Raw genomic sequence first — 19,277 nt, 5'->3', positions numbered from 1 at the left:
ATTTGTGTGATTGGTGCACAAAAAAGAAATTATGTAGTAATCATTTGAGGATAATGCACTATTGAGTTTTCTTTTGCTTTGAGATGCATGGCAATTATCGAAGTTATACAGAGATTTTTTTCAGAAAGTGGAGAAGGAAGGATTTATGAATTTTTGGGCGATTTTTTTATATTGTTTATGGACACAAAAAAGGTTTACTATACTGATATGGTGATTTTTTCAAGAGATTGGAAAAAAAAGTATTTATGGACTTTTGTTTATGATAATCATATCTGTGCATAGTTGCCAAGGAGTTTGTCCTCAAGTTGCAGTTTCCTTGGGCATGCCATGCATCTCTAAACCTCGTCCAAGTTCAAAACACCAATCTCAAGGACTATTTAGTGACTTCGGAATGCAGGTGTGGAAGGAAATGCGTGTTGCCTGGCTGTGCAGCGCTGTAGGGGGGACCCAAAACTCAGTGACTCTTAAGGGGGTAGTGCTCCACTGTATTGCTGCAGAAAATCTGTGAAGTTAATAAACTAGCTATGGTGTCTGGCAGGGGTGCCTAGATCATACAAATGGCCAGAAGGAATTACAAATATATTTTGGCAGGTAAGACAATATAATGTACCTCATGGAGGGTTTCTGGGCGAAGGCTAAAAAAATCCCAAAGTGCATTTGGGTCTTTTAGATGTGTCTGCGGGTTTCTCTTCTGAGCGCGTGAAAGAGATGAGAACTAAAAGAAGAAAACAAAAAAAGGTTAGATCTGAAAAGCATACATCCATCTCTTAACTTATATTACAGAATTAAATAAGGAAACTTGTACTGATAAAGCTAGGTGGGCTGGTATTGCTGACCTCTTCTTCTAGAAATTCTCATTTCCTGGGCGTTCTGCTGATCCAATGGCTTCAATGCTTTCCAAGATACTGACCAAACCTGAACAATTGAAACAGATCTGCAGGCCATGACTTTGCTGGACCTGTGACTCAGAAAGTACTGGACCCACAGACAGTCAGCGGTCTAACATTTTCCAAGGTAAACAATGGTTTCCTGAATATTTCTCCAAGAAAAGATTTCCTTTCAGGATATATTTACTACAAATAATGGAGAGGACATACCCCACCAGCAAATTGCCTGTAATTTCAAGCTAGACATCTTTGTCGCTGGTCATTTTGGTAGTTAAAGGTCAGTCCATCCTTAGTCCTCCTTGACTTACTAGACTATTGCTAGATTTGCTATTGGGGGGGGGGGGCAAAAATACATGGATAAGTCACGTTTTTTGCCACCCGACAACCCCCCACCCCTGTAGACTCCCTAGCGGTCTGATTATGTCCATATTTCTGTGCTCAAAGCAGTACTTTTTTGTATGGAAATATGTATTTTTTTACTGTAGAACTGTAATTTTTAGGAATAACTCACTGAAATCTGTCCGAACAAGAGTCTAGTAAACATCCCGGGTATGTAAAATTTGAAACATGAAATAAATTATAGTTTAATAATCATGAAAAAATAAAATAATTTTAATAAACCAAAAACACTGAAATTTGAAAATATAGCGCCAAGTTCGCACATCGCTGAGCAAAGTCGCAAAATAGTTTTCAGTGTCTGATGAGGAATTTCCCCCACGAATCATTATCACTCAATTCTACAAGTGGTTGTAATTTACGATCGCTGTTCTCTAGGTGGTATAAAACCGCTTTTGACCTAAAAGGGACGCTTTTTGGACACCATGGACGTTTCTCAGTTTCCAGGCAGAAAACAGTAAAAATGCAGGCAGGGCGCCGGACAAACTGTATGTGAAATGCTTTGATACAGTAATGTTATACTATGTGATTTTAACGAATGTCACTTTTACAACTTTCAAATTTCCCGCCAGTTCCGTCCCCCGTACGTCCCGATGTCGCAGGGAACAGAACCCGGAAGACAGATACCGGCATCGGCCGGAGGACATTACAGGGGACACTGCAGGAGGGACATTGCGGGAGCGCTGGACAAGGTAAGTGAAGAAGAGATCCTGGAGCAGCGCCGCATGGTAAGCCCGAGTGTAGCTCAGGGTTACCGCTTGTGGTGCTGAAACTTTACCCCGAGCTACACTCGGGAATACCTCCAGGGAGGTTAAGCTGCAAAGGGCAGTGGAGGGGGTGTTTACATGCCGCTGCTACAATGCTTCACACAGTTGGCAGAAATGGGGCTAAATAGGTGGTGATGAAGTGCCACAACACTTCCTCACTGCTTGTCAGTACCCTCTGGTGTGTGATCCAAACACGGATGGGGCTTCAGTGGTAAAGGATATTTAGACACATCTAACTCTACCCTTAAAGCAGAACTATAGGCAAAACTTTTTTTTTCTTCTTCATTTTGGATACAGCAAGGGAGGGTTATAGTCCAAGTCCTTCTCAGCATCTCAATGTCCTATATAACCACTATTGTGAAACCAAACATGGTATTAAGTCTTCTTATTCAGTGTTTTTCCTACACATGTGATAAAACCTTCTTATTCCACTTGTTACCCTCAAAAGAAAAAAAATAGCTGCACATAGTGCATTATCCACGCTACATAATTTAATTTAAAAAAAAAGAAACGGACTTACAACTTTAGTGCCAAATAGTGCAAAACCACTTCTAAACGTCTGTCAGCCTTACTCTTACCCTCTATAAAACTTGGAAATGGGCTTAACAAATTCCAATTTCCTCCACATTGCAACCTCCTATTCCGCCCTCCTCTGCATAGGAGATACACCTCCGATGAAATAAAATATAGTGTAATATCTTCTAAACAATTCCTAGATTGTAAGCTCCAAGGAGCAGGGCCCTCCTATCCCTCTTGTATTGAACTGTATTGTCTCCCATTATATTGTAAAGCGCTGAGCAAACTGTTGGTGCTATATAAATCCTGTATAATAATAAATAATAATAATAAACACTCTTGCGCTCCCCTCACTTCTCCACAAATCACCAGTGTTCATGAATATACTCTCCACCTCATAGAGACCATGCACCTTACCGGATTATATAAATCCACCAGTATAGATGGGCATGGGCATGGGCCCCTCATTCCTCAATTTTGACTTCCAATGGCATCAGAACAAATCAATATAGTGTAGTAGGCAATAGTAGAAATCTAGCCATTTGTTAAAAATGTGCACAAACGAAAATAGTGCCACAGCATATATCCCTGGTCAGATTTTGTATCCCATTGTGGAGTTGGCTGGACGGCACTTCACAGTACAGTTGGACAATGATCCAAATCACACTGCAAAAGCAACCCAGGAGCTTTTGAAGGAAAAGAAATGGAATATTCTGCAATGGTCGAGCCAGTCACCTGATCTCAACCCAATGAGCATGCATTTCACTTGAAGGCAAAAACTAAAAAAGGTAGAAAAGACCCACAAAGAACTGAAGAGAGCTGCAGTTAGAGCCTGGCAAAGCATCAGAAAGGAGGAAACCCAGTCTTTGGTCATGTCCATGGGTTCCAGACTTCAGGTAAAGCATCAGAAAGGAGGAAACCCTGTCTTTGGTCATGTCCATGAGTTCCAGACTTCAGGCAGTCATTGCCAGTAAAGGATTCTCAACAAAATATTAAAAATGCACATTTTATTTATGATTAGATTCAATTGTCCAATTATTTATGATCCCTTGAAAAAAGGGGGGGGGGGTACTTTTAAGAGCTGTAATTCCTAAACCCTTCCTCCAATTTGGATGTACATACACTCAAATGAAACCTGAGAGTGTGCACTTTCAGCCCATATCCATTATATAAGTATAGCTTGAATACGTTTTGGTCAATACCTGGGAAAAAAAAAATTGTGCCAGTGTCCAAATATTCGTGGACCTAACTGTACAAGTACCTGCAATAAATCCATATATAAATTAATGAGGCAGTGATTGGCTGACCAATGACAACACTATCGGAAGGAGAGTGCTGGAGGGACCATAACAACTTGAAGACTCCAGGGAGGAACGAGCAGGGAGAATTTGGGCAGCAATGACAAGTTTTAAAATACGGGATGTAGAAAACTCGAACTGCCAATGAATTGTAGAGGGAGGACAATTGTGCAGACACAAAGCACACTAACGTAAAATATTCTGCAGGTTGTTTGAGTGTGTATGGGGCCTATTGTGCTGATGGGGAAATATAGCATGCATTCAGATGCACTCAGTGTGTAGCTGAGTCTGAGCTCCAACAGAGTTCCTCCAGAGGAACACTTGACCTCCTTCTAAGACAACTGAAGTATAACTAGAGGCAAAACGGTTTTGAACAGAGTGGAGATGGATTACAATACCTGTCTGGTCTTTTATTGCTAACTCTACCCATTAGGGAGATTCACCCTCTCCATTTGTCCTGTCTACCATTCTCAGTGATAGTAAATGAAAATCCCACATTTTCGGTTGTCCCCAGAAAAGTAGTTGAGGGGAAACCTTCCAATAGGAACACTAGTTCTGGTGACCTGGGGGGACCCCCAAGAGATTCCCTTAATTAGCAGGGATTTCCCCTCACTTCTTGTTTTGGCTATAGGACTGGAAGTAAAGGGAACTCTTTACTAGTCCACAAGAATCATGTGAAGAGCACAGCTCTCACCATGCCGAGTCTTGGACCCAGTCTTGGTCTACAGATGTGCAGTGTTGAATACATTCATTGACTTTACTCATGCTCTGGTAGCACCATGTACTCACCAACATGGGGTCTCTTAAGAAAAAAACTGGACTGTTGTTGCCAGCCAGGTCCCAGTTCCCTTGTTCTGTGTAGAATTTCACAGCAAACCCACGAGGTTCCCGAGCAAAGTCAGAAGTGCCAGACTCTCCACCTGCAAAGAGACAAAATGGTTTTTAATCAGTCATCATTAATGAAGGAATTAGCCTTTCAGCATTACCATACCGCCATATTGTCTCTTGACCTGAGATCTGCCATTTTAAGATAAGAATCCATTTTGAGATTTATGTCAGTACTTAAAGATGAATTTGTGTTTTAAGACTGTTTCTTACTTTCGATAAGAGTCTGAGGTTCCTCTTTTCCCTTCAGATGTAACTTCCTTTTTTCCTCTACCTAGCATAAGACTGAAAGTCTGCGGTGGGCTTTTTCCTGTTGCAAGAGTATTAATAAACTATAGCCAGCGCTAAAAGGGAAGTTGTCTACTTTCTATATTAATGTTTGACGTATATAATAATAATTAACATAAATGCTAAATGATTGGGCATTACTGACGTATATAATATTCTGATTGGTCAATGCATACCTGTCAATTGATTGGTTCTTATATTTCCATGTATTGTTTTAAGTTTCATATATAAGTTTGAACACGGAAGAATAAATTCAGTTCCTTCTGAGATACCACCTTGTGTCTGTGTGCAATTTCCTGTATCTCAAAGGGGACTCCAGGCCTGTAGACAGACATTGATCAGGGCCAGGGGACTGACGGGAGTCGGTAGCTACAGGAAGGAACGAGAGGAGCCAATTCCTTTCAATTGGGGGCTCGTGTCCGGGATGAGATAATCATCCTTTTCGGTAGGTAAGATTTTTTGTCATTCTGTCAATTAGTCTGTCTTGCCGGAAGGGCTCTGATTAAAATCTCATGCCCTTAGGTAGCACCGGGCTTCGCGTCTAAAGACGCTAGTGGCCAGGCGCAAAGTGCTGTGGGGAGCACAAGGTCTTTTGGAAAGGACCAGGAGCAGTTTTGGGAACTGCACAGTCTCTTATGAGAAGGGGCTGAAAAGAGTTTCTCTGAGAAGAAACCAGGAAAAGTCCGGGGCTGATCAATTCTGTCTTGCAACTCTTTGCTTTTCTTCCTATCGCATAGAAGTATAAGATAATTTGTTTGTGTGACACAAGTGCCCAGTTGGTAAGTGTATGGGCCAGAGGTCACTGAAGGTATTGTCAACTTCCGTTGTAAGACGCACCACCCCTTTAGCTAGGCCTTATTGGCTGATGACCTAGAGAAGGTGATAGCATGGTGACACGGAGTTGGGTGCCTATGTAAATGTCTTGTTCAAATTGTGTTGTAGGCTTATTGTTAGAAAAGTGGGAGTTAGTCAGAGTCAGGATATTATTAGAAGTATTGTATATCCAGGTTATAATCTCCACTTTTGGTCAACCACTAGAGAAAGACCCAATAAATATCTTAAGTCCAGACATTTTTATAAAGTAAATTGTCATTTGGAAGTTGACCCCTGTTTTTTGGGACAGCCTATAGGACAGATTTGTAACACAGACCTTTGTAAGTGTAAAAATGGGAAGTGGTCAAAGTAAGGATAAACTCCCTCCCCCAAATGTTGGTGAGACATGTAAAGATTATGTAGCCCGTATCTGTGGGACAGATTACTATCTAGTTAACCCCTGGGTGGATAAATTAGCAGACTGGAGTGAATTCATGGGAAGTGTTGACCCGTTCCCCCGTGATGGGAGCAATAATATTTTTCATATGGATATGATTAGGGGTCTCTGTCTGGGGGATAAACAGGCTTTTCCATGGTATAAGGGAGATCCTGTGTGGGATCAGAAATACATGACCAAAGGTGGACAAAATTGGTTAGAATTTGCCCCTCTCTGGTTTCATAGACAAACTGGGAAACAAAATAAAGCCAAAGCTAGAAATGTAGATGCCACTAAAATACATGCATTAGAGTCAGAAATAGACAGACCCACACACCCTCTCATGCCATTCCCTCCCCCATATGTCCCATCTGTCCCACAGCCCACAAAACTTTATCCATCTCTTACTGAAGAAGATATTGATTTTTTAGCCGGACATTATGCAGTCCAACACCCCACTGCACCTCCAGCACCAACACTTCCACAGACCCCTCAAATACCTAGTGCTGTTCACATTTCTACCACACAGCCTAGTACAGTTCAAACACCCGCGCCCTCCCAGGGTGTGGTTCAAAGTCCTACCACACAGGGAGCGACAGGGGGAATAGCTGTTTCTTCAACTACTGAAGCAGATGACTCACTTGTTGATGAATCCGCTAGTTCAGGCTCTCTGCTGTTCAGAGCAGCTAATAGTCTAGGTATAGTGGACATGCTAAGTCCATCACACACACGCCATAATACCCAATATGGTATTGATTCCAATACACAACAGATGCCCTTCATGACAATAGGAGACAATCTATTAAAGAAACCCATTGAGATAGAAGACATAAATAGGATTGTCAAACATTGTCCAAGACCCACTGTTTCTTCAACGGCTACTGTGAGCTATTTGAAGAAAGCATGTAAAGGTAGAAATTACACACAAGAGGATATGCGCCTTATCCTCGATGGAATATTGGGACAAACTTCCCCCTGGAATTGGGGTAATGTTGGGACCATATCCATCCTAGAAGCAGGCAACATTACTGCCACAAATTATAAATTAAACACAGAAGATGGTAGGGACAATATGTGGAGAGAGGTCTCAGAAGAAATGGAACGAGCTTTCCAATCTAGATCCTCCCTCCCTACCGCAGTAGCCTGCAAGCAAAAGTCAGGAGAAACTGTGTTAGATTTTTGGAAAAGATTTAATGAGACATGGACACAAGAGGCAGGACTGACATTGCAAGACACCATGCATAGTCTACTGATTCAGACTTTCCTGTCCAATCTAAAACCCAGTGTCATGTTAACTGTAAAACAGATGATTTCTGAATGGCCCACTTGTACCAGAGAACAATTTCAATTGAAATTGACTGAGAAAGATGCTGCCGGATGTCTAGAGATACCCAAGGCGGTGGCCACTCATTTTCAGGAAGATCCCTTTCCCCACACAAACCCACCGTACAAGAGAAGGGGGGGTTTCAATAACTGAGGCAGAGGCCGGTTTAGGGGAAGAGGGAGGAATAATAGGGGACGGGACACGGGTTGTTTTAACTGTGGGGCTGAGGATCATTGGAGAAATCAATGTCCATATGAAACTCAGGACCACGCCCAGCATAGCCCCTCCCCAGGCCAACCACAAAGGGACCTCCCACAGCAGAATGTGAGGTTTCCTATCTCTTGGCAGACACAATCACAAAATAAATGAAGGTGCCCAGAAGGTGGTATCCCAGCATTCCCGCTTGTCTCTCACTCTTATAAGGAACAACCCCTTGTATCCTTGCATATACAGGGCAAATTAACCCCATTCTTGTTGGACTCAGGCGCGACTCGTTCAAGTCTGAGTGAGGATTATTATAAGGGAGAGGTAATGAATGCTGAACCTTCTATGGGAATAAATGGGATACTGACCAAGACTTATAAAACACCGCCTCTTCCAATTTTTGACCCCATACAGGGAATCACTCTGCTAGATCACTCATTCAGAATCATACCCAATTGTCCAGTTAATTTGTTAGGGAGAGACCTCATGGGAGAGTTGAACATCAACTTGAAATCCACAAAGAGAGGTGGTATAGTGGCTCATTCTGCCAAAATGCCAATCATCCCTGCCATGACAATGATTACTAAAGAAGACCCCTCATTTCCTGCTGGAACAATTAATGACAAAGTTTGGGCAAAAAGTGCCTTGGATGTGGGATTCATTTCCTGCACTCCATATAAGGCCACACTGAAACCATGGGCTCAACCTGTGTTTCACAAACAATACCCTTTGTCAAAAGAAAAGGAGGAAGGAATAGCGCCCATGGTGGAACACTTTCTCAAGGAAGGAGTCCTTGAAGAGGTGATTTCACCATACAACAGCCCAATAAATCCAGTTAAGAAGCCGGACGGCTCTTACAGATTTGTGCAGGACCTGAGGGCCATTAATGATCTTGTGATTCCCATTGCCCCAATAGTGCCTGATGTACCAACACTCATTTCCTCCATCCCAGCTGATGCTGAGTTTTTCACAGTGATTGATCTGACAAATGCATTTTTTTCAATCCCTGTTGCCAAGGAGACACGCCCAATTTTTGCGTTTCATTACAGGAGGAAGACCCTTACTTGGTGTAAATTACCGCAAGGGTATGTAGATTCGCCTGTGGTCTACTCTGTTGTCCTCCAGGCTACCTTAAAGCCATGGACTCCTTGCCATGGTTCAGTATTGGTTCAATACGCAGATGATTTGCTTCTCTGTAGTGTTAATCGGGCAGCCAGCCAAGGGGATAGTGTAGATCTCATGAACTGGTTATGTGAATGTGGTCATAAAGTGTCTAAGAAAAAGCTACAATGGTGTCAGAAAACTGTTGAATACCTTGGTTTTGTTCTCACAAAAGGTGAAAGGAAAGTCAGCCACAAAAGAGCTGCGGCTCTTATGGGTCTGCCCCGCCCATTGACCAAGAAAGACATGCTCACCTTTCTTGGTATGATTGGTTACTGCCGCCAATGGATACCTGACTGTTCCTACTATGACAACATTTTGAGACAAGCCACAGGTTCAGAAATGTCAGATCTTGTGAAATGGTCAGATGATATGTGCAATGCTTTTGTGTATCTGAAAAATGCTATGGTAATAGCCCCTGGTCTTGGTCTGCCCGCATATAATCAAATGTTTCATCTGTATGCTAGGGAAAATTGTAAAACTATGGCAGGGGTCCTGGCCCAGGAGCATGGAGGAAAACTCCGCCCTGTTGCTTTTTTCTCAAAAATGGTTCCAGTACAGGTCCAAGGCATGCCTGCGTGTCTCAGAGCACTAGCATCAAGCGCTATGGTGGTCCAAATGGCTACGTCACTCACTCTGGGACATGAGACCACCTTACATACCACCCACAATGTGTCTATTCTACTCAAGAATATACATACCCAACACATGTCAGCCCAGAGACTTAGTGGATATGAGGTTATACTGTTGTCAAACCCTAAGTTGAGAATAAAATATACCTCTCCCACTTCAGGTCCAGCTCCAATTTTAAATGCCTTATTAGGCTTAAAGGGAGAGCAGGATGAAGTTGTTCCACAGCATGATTGCCTGGAATTGATTCATCAGGACACCTCCCCAAGACAGGATATGTCTTCTGTGGCTCTTCCAGAGGCACAGAATGTTTTTGTAGATGGCTCTTGCTCGAGACCCACTGACACTGTTTACCATGCAGGATATGCGGTGGTGCAGTTGCCAGATAAAGTACTTGAAGCAAAACCCATCCCATACCAGTCAGCTCAGGCCGCTGAACTGATAGCCCTTACAAGAGCATGTCAGCTTTTTGAGGGTCAGGATGTAAATATTTACACAGATTCCAGATATGCGTTTGGCGTGTGCCACGATTTTGGAATAATTTGGGAAAAGAGAGGATTTATTGCAGCAGATGGAAAATCCATCTCACATTCATCTCTGGTGAAGGCTTTACTCAAAGCCATACAACTGCCAAGATCCCTTGCTATCCTACACTGTAGGGCACACACAAATGAACAAACTGATATTGCAAAGGGAAATGCTTTAGCTGACAAAGTAGCAAAAGAGGCGGCCCTTACCCAGCCTGCCATGATCCAAATGCCAATGCTCACCCCTGAAATGCCACTGTTGGATCAAACATTGCAGGATTTACAGACATATGCTACCTCAGAAGATATTAAGCAGTGGAATGCAGCTGGTGTGACAAAGAGTCCACAAACTGGACTTTGTGTCACAGAGGGGAGACCATGCATTCCAAAGGCCAGTGCACCTCTGTTCATCTCACAGTATCATGGAGTAGGTCACAGGGGATGGCAGGTTACATGTGAACTGCTGGATAATGATTTTTTCATTCCTGGCCTTCCCTCTTTGGTAAAATCATATGTGTCTAGATGCATTACATGCATAAGGAATAACCCAAACAATCCTCACAAGGCAAGACATGAACACCTGACATACCCATCAACACCTTTTACTCACCTACAGGTAGACTTTACACACATGCCAAAGGAAGGAAAAAGACAAGAATATCTTTTGGTAATTGTGGACATGTTTAGCCGCTGGGTAGAAAGCTTTGTAACCACAAAAGAAGATGCCCAAACTGTAGTGAGGATCCTTACACGGGAAATTATTCCCAGGTGGGGATGTCCACTCCAGATTAATTCTGACAACGGTCCAGCATTTGTGGCCAAGGTATGTCAGGATTTGGTGAAAACACTCAAAATTGAGTGGAAGTTTCACATTCCTTACCACCCTCAGAGCTCAGGTATAGTGGAAAGGATGAATAGGACCCTCAAGGATAAAATTAGGAAGGCTACTGGAGGTACCTTTGCAAACTGGAAGAAAATACTGCCTGCAGTCTTGGCAGAGGTAAGGATGACTCCTTCTAAAAAGACAGGTTACTCCCCCTTTGAGGTTCTAATGGGTAGGCCCTTTCCCACTCCCTGGGCCAGACAGCCACTCATGGTAGAAAGAGGGGATTTGGAATTGATTCAGGAGGAATATGTGAGAAAACTTATTGAAACTTTGGACAAGGTTGAAAGAAATGTTGCTCGCACCTTTCCTCTTTCTTCACAGGAACCAACTCACTCTTTCCAAGTCGGGGACCGTGTGGTGATACAAGCCCTCCATAGGAATCGGAAGCAAGAGTATCCCTTTGGGCCCCCCACTTCTGTGATCGCTGTCACCAGGACCGCTGTCCTGACTGAGGATTCCAAGGCCTGGATCCATGCCAGCCGTGTAAAAAGGGTGAACCAAGCCCCTAAGAAGCAAGACAAAGGCAAAGACACAGATACAGAAGAAGAAAAAGGAAGTGAAGCCGGTGTAAAAGTCTTTGAAGAAGATGACCTTTCTGATGCTCTCACAGAACTCTGGGCAGACATTTTGCTTCCTCATACTAGCAGCCCTGACTGTGTTCCTCCCAGTATGGACAATAACTAACTGTATTTATCACCCAGATGATTATGGAGTGATTAAGAGTATATGTAATACCTCCATACAAGCTAGTGACCCAGATAATGCAGAACCAGTGCACACACAAAACCATAGTACACAACATTCTAGTGTCAGAAAGAAACGAAGTCTAACCCGCACTAAGAGAAGGATGAGAAGAATGTCCTTTGTACAAGATAAGGGATGGGGGTTACAGGAAACACCAGTCTTGACTACTGAGGATGTAAATCAGACCATAGTGTTTACTCTGACTAAAAACCAGGTGTTTGACCCGACTAAAGTTACTTATGATATTGGACCTTATAATGTGTACATGTGTGGGAGGAATAAGCCCTGTGGTTACTGGGAGAATATATGGTGGACAACAGACCCTCATAAATGGGAGACCCAATCAGCTAGAATTCCCCTAGAGGACATAGGCACCTATCAAAGAATCTCTATAGCAAAAGGCCAAGGGAATATCATTTTCACAATAAGGAACCCACAGGTCAGAGATAGTGGGGAATATAGGTTGGGAATAACTGTGTCAGGAACAGACCCCTGGGCCAACCTCATATTACAGGTAAAACCCTCCCCAAGAGTCCATGTCAATACCATAGACAATTCATTCCCCAAAGTTAGGAATCGACTGGATAATGAGGTGACAGGAGTAGTGATGCAATCAGAAGACAGATTAAGCATTGAAACTGGTTACTCTGACAAAAATGAATGGATTGAATGGGTGAGATGGACCACTAAAAGTAAGGGACAGGGAGACTGTGTTTCATGTGCCAATCCCCGCCCCCTACTTGCCACAGTTCCTTTGTTAGAAGAAGAAACTAATATGTCCTGCCTAATTAGAATGTATAAAGATAACATCACTGAGAAGGAATGTTCTGATTTTGTTAAAAAGTTCCCTGTTACCGGATTACGAAATTTATCTTTGGCCTCTAAACCGGTACCAGGAAATTTTACCTGCTTTGAACATGATGCTAAGGGTAAAGATTTAGGTACATTCCCACCTAATTACTGTGTTAAGACCATCCGCACCTCCGCAGAAGGCTACCGGAAGGAATGGTTTCAGGACCACCGGCAGCAACTGTCAGATGTGTGGTGGCTGTGTGGAGATATGAGACTCAGAGCCAGACTCCCCAGCAGATGGAAGGGAAGCTGCGCTCTGACCCATCTTCTCATGCCTTTCTTTATGATCAAGGTAGAAGATGGGATAAGAAGCTTGCCCATCTTGGAAAAATCCAGATCTAGAAGGTATAAAAGAAATGCACCCCGTGGTTCCTTTGATAATAGAGTTTACATAGATGCTATAGGTGTACCAAGAGGAGTCCCTGATGAGTTTAAAGCTCAGGACCAGATTGCTGCAGGGTTTGCCTCTATTGCTATATGGGTACAGCCTAACAAAAATGTGGATTGGATTAATTACATTTATTATAATCAACAAAGGTTTGTTAACTATACTAGAGATGCTCTAAAGGGGGTCTCTGCCCAACTTGATGCAACATCCCTTACTGCTTGGCAAAACCGCATTGCTCTTGATATGTTATTAGCTGAGAAAGGAGGAGTATGTAAAATGTTTGGTTCCTACTGCTGTACTTTTATCCCCAATAACACCGCTCCTGATGGAAGCATTACTAGAGCCCTTCAAGGCCTCCAAATGTTGTCTGAAGAATTAGCTGAAAACTCAGGAGTAGAAAATCCACTAGCTGGTTTTTTTGAAAATTGGTTTGGTAGATGGGGAACTCTGATGAAAACTATGCTGATTTCTATAGTAATGGCTGCTGCAGTATTAACTCTGTGTGGTTGCTGTTGTATCCCCTGCATCCGAGGTTTAATGCAGAAACTTATTGACGCCACCATTACTAGAACCATGTGGAATCAGTATCTTGATAAAGGACCTACTAAGGGCCCCAGGTACCAACCTGTAAAAAAGGTGTAAGGTCACGTGCGTGACCTAAGAGGGGGTTTGAAGGAATTAGCCTTTCAGCATTACCATACCGCCATATTGTCTCTTGACCTGAGATCTGCCATTTTAAGATAAGAATCCATTTTGAGATTTATGTCAGTACTTAAAGATGAATTTGTGTTTTAAGACTGTTTCTTACTTTCGATAAGAGTCTGAGGTTCCTCTTTTCCCTTCAGATGTAACTTCCTTTTTTCCTCTACCTAGCATAAGACTGAAAGTCTGCGGTGGGCTTTTTCCTGTTGCAAGAGTATTAATAAACTATAGCCAGCGCTAAAAGGGAAGTTGTCTACTTTCTATATTAATGTTTGACGTATATAATAATAATTAACATAAATGCTAAATGATTGGGCATTACTGACGTATATAATATTCTGATTGGTCAATGCATACCTGTCAATTGATTGGTTCTTATATTTCCATGTATTGTTTTAAGTTTCATATATAAGTTTGAACACGGAAGAATAAATTCAGTTCCTTCTGAGATACCACCTTGTGTCTGTGTGCAATTTCCTGTATCTCAAAGGGGACTCCAGGCCTGTAGACAGACATTGATCAGGGCCAGGGGACTGACGGGAGTCGGTAGCTACAGGAAGGAACGAGAGGAGCCAATTCCTTTCAATTAAGATTACAGAAAACAGGTACATCTACAAGAAATGTCTAAATGTGCCATGTCTGTCAGACCAGAATCATACAGTTGTGGTACTTTATACCACATATATTAGGATGTGTTGTGTTAAAGTGGTTGTAAACCTCAGACATGAAATATGAACAAAACATATCCTTCAATAGAGTGTTCTTGTCTTGATTAAGAGCACTAAGTGTAATTACTGTCTGCTGCCTCATTCCTCTGCTATCAACATGAATCACTTTCAACAAGTTTTCCTGACACCAAGGAGACAAATGGGGACAGCCTGTGATTGACAGCCTCAGTTCTGACCATGTGAGTGAGCTGTATGAAGGAGTGTGTCCCTTCCCTCCAATCAGCCCTCAGAACTCTCCTCACTGAGCTCTGCAGTGCATGATTTCAGCTCTCTGCCTCCTGTTTTCTGAAGCTCAGACAAGCTTTAGAAAATTCTGAGCTTTGAATAGATGAAAGCAATGAAGACAGATAAAACAGATACAACTTATGTAGGAGGATTGGTTTCATCTCTGTGTACTTCCTGAGGCTAGTCACTGCTCTAGCTTTATGTTAGAGTTTACAACCACTTTAAGTCGGCCCATTCTTTTTAACCTCCCTAGCAGTACGAGTATGTCAGTATTTCTGTGCTCAAAGCGGTACTTTTTTTTTGTAGGCCTGTCATTTTTAGGAATAACTCACTGAATTCTGTCCGAACAAGAGTCTATTAAACATTCCGGGTATGATCACATTTGAAACACGAAATCATAAATTATAATATAATAAATCATAAAAAAACAACAATACATTTAATTCAATAATGTAATCAAACCAAAAACACTGAAATTTGAAATAGAGTGCAATGGGTTGTTAATGCACTGCTAGGCAGATTTTAACAGACTTAAACCTCTCTTCCCAATGCAGTGCACGGAAATGCAAAGCTGGTTTACATCTATGAATTATGATGCACTACCAAAAAAGTATTCCCCACCCAGATCTCTCGCCTCCAATCCTCCTGTCAGGGACCTCGGTCTTTGCCACGGCGCGCGAATCTGCACATGCGCGGATCGCCCAGGCACATCAATATGCGGGCATTAGGACCTGGGCATCCGCAATTGTGGCCACGCATGCGCACTCGGGCCTGGCACCAATGGCGGTGCAGGGTGCGCTATTTAAACTGGCCAGGCAATGTCCTCATTGCCGCAAGGTCTAGTTCCTGTTACCCGTGTTCCTGTAGTGTGTGCCTTGTTGCCGACCCTGCCTGTTCTGATCCATGCTGACCTTCTCCTGCTCTGATCCCCGGCTCGTCCCTGACCATTCCTCTGACTGTCGTTACTGTTATTTGGACCCTCTGTTACTGAACCCGGCGTGTGACCTGACTACTCTTTGTCTGCTGCTTGGTACCGCACCTGTCCCCACTGTTACCGACCCGGCTAGTCTGACCACGCTCACTCCTGGCGGTCATCCATCCATCCCGCTCGGACCTGGACCTGTCAACCCCTTCACAGCAGGCTCATCACTGGCATATACCCTCAGCGGGACCCCTCTACCATAGTTGGGTGCACCCAGGGGTCGCAACCTGGTTTCAGTCTTGCACCAAGTCTATCCCCACCATCAGGGGCCCTGGTGAAAAGGCAGACTGGGACTCCGCGTCCCAGGGAATCCCGTTCTGTGGACCACTAGAGATCCCGTTGGGCGGAGCCTGACACCTCCGATGCACTAAGGACCCATTTAATTTAGACAAGTCTGACTGCGCAGGCTGACCTTGTGTAGGGTGATGAGGGGCAGTGTGATGCCCCGTTTCATGTTAATTTACATGAATTATTAGAGCTCTATAACCCGTGTCAATGTACTTGATAGCCTTTAGCTTCATATTTTTACACTTTCACTGATCTCTCCAGGGATGACTATCCCAAATGTGGAACATAATTCAAAAAACTGTCAATCAAAATGGTTAATTGCAGCCTATAAACTCCTGCGGTTCAGTTCCCCATCCAACAAAAACTTTCTATCAGTGAATCACAGAATAAATAAACATGGAGCCAAAACTTGGTACAATGTCTCCCTCTAACGGTGCAGCTACAGATTTCAGAAAATCAGGAATTTTAGGAAATGCACGATTTTAACCACTTCCAAGTCTGGACACTTTTACCCCCTTCCAGTCCAGGCCAAATTTTTTGCGCTATCACACTTTGAATAACAATTGCATGGTCATGCAACACTGTACCCATATTAATTATTTAGCATTTTTGAGACAGATTAAAAAAAAAATTTATTTTGGTGGTATTGATTCACCACTGGGATTTTTATTTTTTTTTTGCTATATAAATGAAAGTCCAAAAAGTTTTTAAAAAAAAAAAAAATAAAAAAAAAAAAAAAAAAAAAGTGTGAGTGTTTCTTATAAAATTTTGCAAATAAATAATCTCTTGGCCAAAAATGTATTCAGTTATCTTTTTAGCAAAAGAAAATAACCCAAATTAGTTTATAACCAAAAATTATAACCTTTCAAAACTTTTTACATTTCTAGATTATTATTTATGGTTTTTTTTTTATTACATACTGTCACCCTAGCAGTACAGTGTCACCATAGTGACACTGTACTATTTGTGGGGGGTTATGAAGATTCCCCCCCCCCCACACGGATTGCTTTTACACCCATAAAAGGCTTTCTTGCAGCCATTGAGAAATATTGCGAGAGATTGGTCACAGCTTGCCACATGGTACAAGACTGTTGTGAATAGCCTTGTACCATGTGACAAGTAGTAAGCAATGATGTCAGAAGTAACATCTTGCTTACTACTCTGCATGTGATCACTGATTGGCCAATCAGTAATCACATGATCGGGACCTCACACAAAAGGTCCCGTACAACGATCGGTGTTCCACTGTGTCTGGAGTACACAGGGCATCAGATCGCGGTGCTGCATCGGGCAGGGAGGACGTTTATAAACAGCCACCCGCCCCTGCACTGCTCCCGTCTGGCCGTTTATATACATAGGAAGTGGTTAACAGTTTGTAGGTGGTCTGTCCTAGGGGTGTATTTACCACAAGGCATTTGCCTAGGGCGGCATTCTTCAGGGGAGCTGCAGCATTTTTCAGGGAGGCATCGCTGCCCCTTCCCCCTCCCCAAAAGAAGGGATGGGAGAAGGGACACGGCATGGGGAACAGGTGGGATCTGAGAGGCTGCTTGATGGTGTACGAAGAGCCTGACTCTTGTTCCCGGGGATGTCCGGAGCTGTGAAAGTGAGTGAGTGTCTTCTCTCTCGCAGGGGTTGGGGGGGACGATTTTTGTGTTGCCTAAGAAAGCACGAAACCTAAATACACCACTGGTCTTTCCAGTGGTGATCTAGGTCAGAAAGCACCAAGGGAAAACAAAAAAAGAAAAGAAAACTAATGAAGCCACCACATTTTTGGGGGTTTAATGCTGCTGTCATACAAAATCAGTGACAAAAAAAAAACAAAAAAAACAAAAAAAAACCCGATAGTTCATCTATTAAAGTGGCAATGATTAGATGTGGCCAGGGCTGACAAATGTAATATTGAACTTACTATTATGTCCAATATTACTGAAACTTATAATAAAAATAAATTTAGGCGATGAGCCAGCATTGGCAAAAGATACGAGATGGAGCAAAATGTGTGAATCCAGCCGGGGTATTTATAACTGCAGCACATCTTCGGAAATGTGTCCTCTGAGTGCACCAGTTTTAATAAACATCTTTTTAATGTGTATATCACCGCTGGGATCACAGTGATGGATACTCCTCCCCCGGCAATCGGATGACATCCCCACTGTCAAGTGTGAACTTGAAAACTTTGGGCAGAAAATCAATACTGTTGTGCCTAGCCTATACATTTAGGTTTTATTGTCTCTAAATAACTTACTCGTAGTAGAGAACCGCACGGCAATGGGTGTCTTCTTCCCGATGTGCTCAAACACACTGGCTTTACAGTAGTTGGTAATATCATGAGTCACTTCAAAATACCCGAATGCTCCTAGATGGGAAAAAGCACATTTCTATTTATTTATGTTTACATGTTGATCTTCCAGAAATCCAGTGTGCATATAACTTCCTGTGACAACACAGTGTCTTTGCTGCTCTAAAAAACCAGCGTTGTCAGTCCTGCCTTCTGGACTTCACCTATCCCCACCCCTCTTTGTCCCACTCCGCATGCATACTTTGATATTTTTCCTAACAAAATAGTGCTGCTGTTTTAACTCCTGTGTGTAAGAAATTGGCTCTTGGGAGATGTAGTTTTGGGTGTGAGGCTTGGGGGGGGGGGGAGCTGCACCACTAGGAATAAGGCTCCCACTAGATGTCCTTGCAACAGTTTTAGAAGCCTGGTGATGATGTCACAGAGCAACAAAAGTTCTTTATTTATTGCTGTATAAACAACATTAAAAGAAAAAAAAAAAAAATGAATGTTGGAAATCAAGGTTCGGGGTTAAGTTGGATTATGGCTACTTAAAACATTTAGGTGACTTTGCACCAAGGTCATTTTCAAAAGATGTGTTCCCATAAAAATAAGACTCCCGTAACCATAGAAAACATCGGTTTAAAAAATTGGTAAAAAAAAAAAAAAAAAAGCTATACACTGGGGAGATTTACTAAAGCTGGTTCACTCAGAAGCTTGTGCACCTGTGCATGGTACCAAATCAGCTTCCAACCTCAGCTTATTCAATTAAGCTTTAGCAATAACATCTGTAAGTCGATTGGTTTCCATGCAGAAGTGCAGCTTTAGTAAATAAACATTGAAGGTTCCTCAGGGGCGAATACTGATGTGAGTGACTGAAACTGGCTATAGAATGTGGTACTTCTATAGCTGTTGTAGAGATATGCCTCCAAATCTCCTCAGGGGCGGAGACTGATGTGAGTGGCTAAAACCACCTATACAGGATGTGTGCCTATATAACTTGTAGGGATGTGCTTTCATAGCTCCTCAGGGGCAAGGATTGATGCGAGTGGCTAAAACTGGCTATACAGGATGT

The 19,277-nt window shown here is 42.7% G+C and overlaps 1 protein-coding gene across 1 annotated transcript in view; it reads right to left on the bottom strand.

Annotated features, from left to right (window-relative positions):
• LOC149456733 (catalase-like) overlaps positions 1-19,277 on the bottom strand; it is a 73,848-nt gene that overhangs the window by 36,849 nt on the left and 17,722 nt on the right. The window contains exons 3-5 of the mRNA XM_089684625.1: positions 18,173-18,283; positions 4,654-4,784; positions 611-715 (exon numbers count right to left, since the gene is read on the bottom strand). Coding sequence (XP_089540751.1) covers positions 611-715; positions 4,654-4,784; positions 18,173-18,283 — 347 coding nt within the window. The remainder of the gene's footprint in view (positions 1-610; positions 716-4,653; positions 4,785-18,172; positions 18,284-19,277) is intronic.

The sequence above is a fragment of the Staurois parvus genome, unplaced genomic scaffold (genome assembly GCF_062004578.1).
Source record: "Staurois parvus isolate SC_StPar_1 unplaced genomic scaffold, SC_StPar_1.0 ptg000350l, whole genome shotgun sequence".
In the NCBI taxonomy this organism is placed as follows: Eukaryota; Metazoa; Chordata; class Amphibia; order Anura; family Ranidae; genus Staurois; species Staurois parvus.
Note: the sequence above shows the minus strand (reverse complement) of the source record. Positions and strands in the feature narration are given on the sequence as shown.